Genomic DNA, 3,897 nt, shown 5'->3' on the forward strand with positions numbered 1-3,897 from the left:
CTACAAAGAATACAGATTTGATAGAACTGATTGTCTTCGTGCAAGCGGTGGTGTAGCTATATACATAAAATCAGATTTGCCTAGTAAGATAATTAACATAACTTCACACTTAGAAGCTGTAGCAGCCTCCATTAAACTGAATGACATGGAACTTAACATTTGTAACATATACCTTCCTAACCAGCATATTTTTAACAAAAATGACATTGAAAACATATTATATCAAATTCCCAAACCATTCATAATGTCAGGAGATTTTAATAGCCACAGCACTGAGTGGGGTTCAATAAAAACCGATAATAGAGGAAAAGAAATTGAAAAAATGTTAGAAAATGAACATCTTGTACTTCTTAACAACTTTGAACCAACTCGAATTAACCCTATAAACGGTGAACTTTCGTGCATAGATCTGTCATTCTCCAACGCAAGTCTGGCACAGCGTACTGAATGGAACGTACTACCGAATCTCACCAGCAGTGATCATTTTCCCATTTTGATTCAAATTTTTTCTCGGCACAATGATACTTGTAATTCGACTGAAAGATGGAATCTAAAAAACCCAGATTGGCCCCTTTTCACTGAATTCCTTGAAACAGAAATATCAAAAATAAAAAATCCAGAAAAATTGAGTATAAACCAGCTAACAGAAACCATCACAAGTCACATAATAAACTCTGGTAACTTAACAATTGGAAAATCCAAAACAAAAAAGCAAAAACCCAAAGTTCCTTGGTGGAACCAACACATTAAAGATGCTTTATTAGCCAAAAAGGAAGCCTTAAAAACATTCAAAAAAACAAATAGCTCGGATGATTTTATAATTCTTAAACATTTCAGAGCCAAATCAAAATACCTTATTAAAATAAGCAAAAAAACTTCCTGGGAAAAATTTACTAGCAGCATTAACGATAAAGTAGACAGTAAACTTATATGGAATAAAATAAGATCCTTAAAAGGTCTATGTAGAAATAACAAAATAAACCTAGTGGACAAAAACACAAACGATCTTATTAGTAATTCTGATTTAATCTCAAACAAACTCGGTGAATATTTTTACAAGAACAGCAGCAACAACAATTTCAACACACAATTCAAATTATTCAAACAAAAAAGTGAAAAGGCAATTATTGTTAACTCCGTCAATGAGAATCTAAACGATCAAATTCTTTTAAACAATCCAATAACTTCACAAGAAATCGTTTATTTCATAAAAAAATGCAAAAGTAATAGTCCTGGACCTGACCAAATTCCCTATGCATTTATTCACAACTTTGGAAGAAAAACATTTGATCTACTGGCAATTCTTTACAACAAAATTTTATCAGAAGGAAGATGGCCATCAACCTGGAAGAGTGGAATAGTAATTCCTATCCTTAAACCAGATAAAGACAAATTCAGCATTGAAGGATACAGGCCCATCACGTTACTCAACACAATGTGCAAGCTGCTTGAAAAAATTATAAACCACAGACTTAACTGGCTTTTAGAAAAACAGTCCTTCTTCTCCCCACATCAGAACGGATTTAGAAAAAACCGAAGCACTATAGACAATCTGATCGAAATCAAAGAAGACATCACTCAAACATTCAACAATCAACAAATTATGGGCATGGTAAATCTTGATATCGCTAAAGCTTATGACTCTACATGGAGACATAACATTCTAGTAAAACTCAATAAAATAGTAAGCAAAGGTAATTTTCTGAACTTAATTATCAATTTTCTAGAAAACCGTACATTCAGGGTTAGAGCAAATAATTGCCTTTCCGATGAGATTCAAGAAAATGGTGTTCCTCAAGGCTCTGCTCTCTCAGTTTCTCTCTTCCTGATTGCTATCAATGACATTACAGAAAACTGTACGCATCCTGTTAAATGCAACTTATACGCCGATGATTTCAACTTCTGGTGCAGAAGTAAATCCAAAAACACAGTTCAGTCTGCTTCAAACTACCGCAAATAATTTAGAAAATTGGTCAAAACAAACTGGGTTCCAATTCTCTCCAGAAAAATCTAGCTGTACTATTTTCACAAAAAAAAAGATTGTTGATGCTCTAAAAATAACAATTGACAAAGTTGAAGTTCCACATCAAAACTCTGTAAAAATACTTGGTGTTATCTTTGACAGACGGTTATCGTGGTCCCCATACATCAAACTCTTAAAAGCCTCCTCCGGACATTCTGTCAAAATTATAAAAATTCTCTCTCACACCTCTTGGGGTGGGGAAACAAACACTCTAATTAAAATTCATAAAGTTTTAATCCAATCAAAACTTAACTATGGCTCATCCCTTTACAGAACAGCCTCCAAATCCCTCCTACACTGGCTAGATAGTGTTAATAACTGTGGTTTGAGAATGGCTTAAGGAGTTTTTCGCAGTTGTCCTGTATACAGTATTTATAATCTCGCCGGTGAACCTATTCCCGATATAAAAAGGCTGGAATTACATCTCAAATATTTAGCAAGATCTTCAAAATCAAATAACACCATTCATAAAAAAAACAACCCCTCTGCATAAAAGAGATGAAAGACACTAACCTTGATATAACGCAAATTATAACCAAAGAAAAAATTTCTCAACCCCCTTGGGCCAGCTCATATCTAATTAATACTGAACTCAGCTGTCTTTTCAAACACCAAACCTCGCCAAATATTTTCAAAAGTTTCTTTAAAAGCATTATAAGTAACTACAAAGACTTCCAGGAAGTATACACTGACGGTTCAAAAACTCACGAAGGTGTAGGATTCTCGATTATATTCCCAAATAAAAAAATTATACACAAACTACCTTCGGATTGCTCCATATTCACAGCCGAAGCTATAGCCATCCTTATGGCTATTGAGGCTATATTACAAGAAGCTCATTCGAAATTCATCATTCTCAGCGATTCATTGAGCACTATAAGAAGTCTGCAGAATTTTTTCAATCCCGGTGATATTGCATCTAAAATTTTGAACAACCTCAATCTAGCTTCCGGTCTGGGTATAAATATCGTTATCATGTGGATACCCGGACACTCGGGTATAATAGGCAATGAAATAGCCGATGAACATGCCTCAATTGCCATCAATAACAAAGATACCGTCTTAATTAATAAAATGTCATTCGACGACGCGAAAAAACTCATAAATGAACGTACAAAATATAAACGGCAAAAAATCTGGAACATACAAAACACAAAACTAAATGAAATAAAAAGAGACATACATCGTTGGATCAATCCTAACCTCAACCGTAAAGAAGATACGGTTCTCAATAGACTCCGTTCTGGTCACACCAGAATTACTCACGGCTTCCTGATGGCAAGAGAGGAACCCCCCATCTGTCAAACCTGCGGAACCTTGTTAACAGTCAAACACCTAATAGCCGACTGTTTAATGTTCAACCAAGAACGGGCCGAGCACAAGATATCCTACAACCTAGACGCTGCACTTGGACTCAACCAAAAAAAAAATCTGGACCTAATTAAGTTTCTGAAACAAACTAAACTTTTCAATCTTATATAAAAAAAAATTACTATTATTAGCACTTATTTAGTATTATAAGCTTATTTGTAACTAATGGCCATTGTTGTCGATGTTATTCTTTGCGATCAATAAAAAAAAAAAAAATAATTTAAAAATACTTAATTTTCCTAAACAATTTTTTTGATTGAAATGATTTGATTTTTTTAACAGAATAACTGACCCTTATTGGTTGTTATTCATTAACAGTTGATAAAATTAATTAATTAAAATCATTTGTTATTTTTAATTGAATGTACCAATGTACACTACATTATCACATCTTCAATATCAATGACATCAATTTACGATTAGAGTAATAAGTATCGATTTCGTGTGAAGCAAGGCCCTTGTTAAAAGTTCATAGAATATGGGTTAGTATGTAAATTGGCTGA

General features: G+C 33.6%; 1 protein-coding gene across 1 annotated transcript; it reads left to right on the top strand.

The window, feature by feature from the left end:
- The first annotated feature begins 2,521 nt into the window (after positions 1 to 2,521).
- On the top strand, positions 2,522 to 3,580 carry LOC132925640 (uncharacterized). Its single transcript, XM_060990015.1, has one exon. The coding sequence runs from the start codon at positions 2,522 to 2,524 to the stop codon at positions 3,503 to 3,505; it is 984 nt and encodes a 327-aa protein (XP_060845998.1). The 3' UTR covers positions 3,506 to 3,580.
- The last annotated feature ends 317 nt before the right edge of the window (positions 3,581 to 3,897 follow it).

This window comes from Rhopalosiphum padi, chromosome 3 (assembly GCF_020882245.1).
Source record: "Rhopalosiphum padi isolate XX-2018 chromosome 3, ASM2088224v1, whole genome shotgun sequence".
In the NCBI taxonomy this organism is placed as follows: Eukaryota; Metazoa; Arthropoda; class Insecta; order Hemiptera; family Aphididae; genus Rhopalosiphum; species Rhopalosiphum padi.

Excerpts from the sequence above, each read along its gene's own strand:
- LOC132925640 (XM_060990015.1), top strand. The coding sequence starts at position 2,522 with ATGAAAGACACTAACCTTGATATAACGCAAATTATAACCAAAGAAAAA.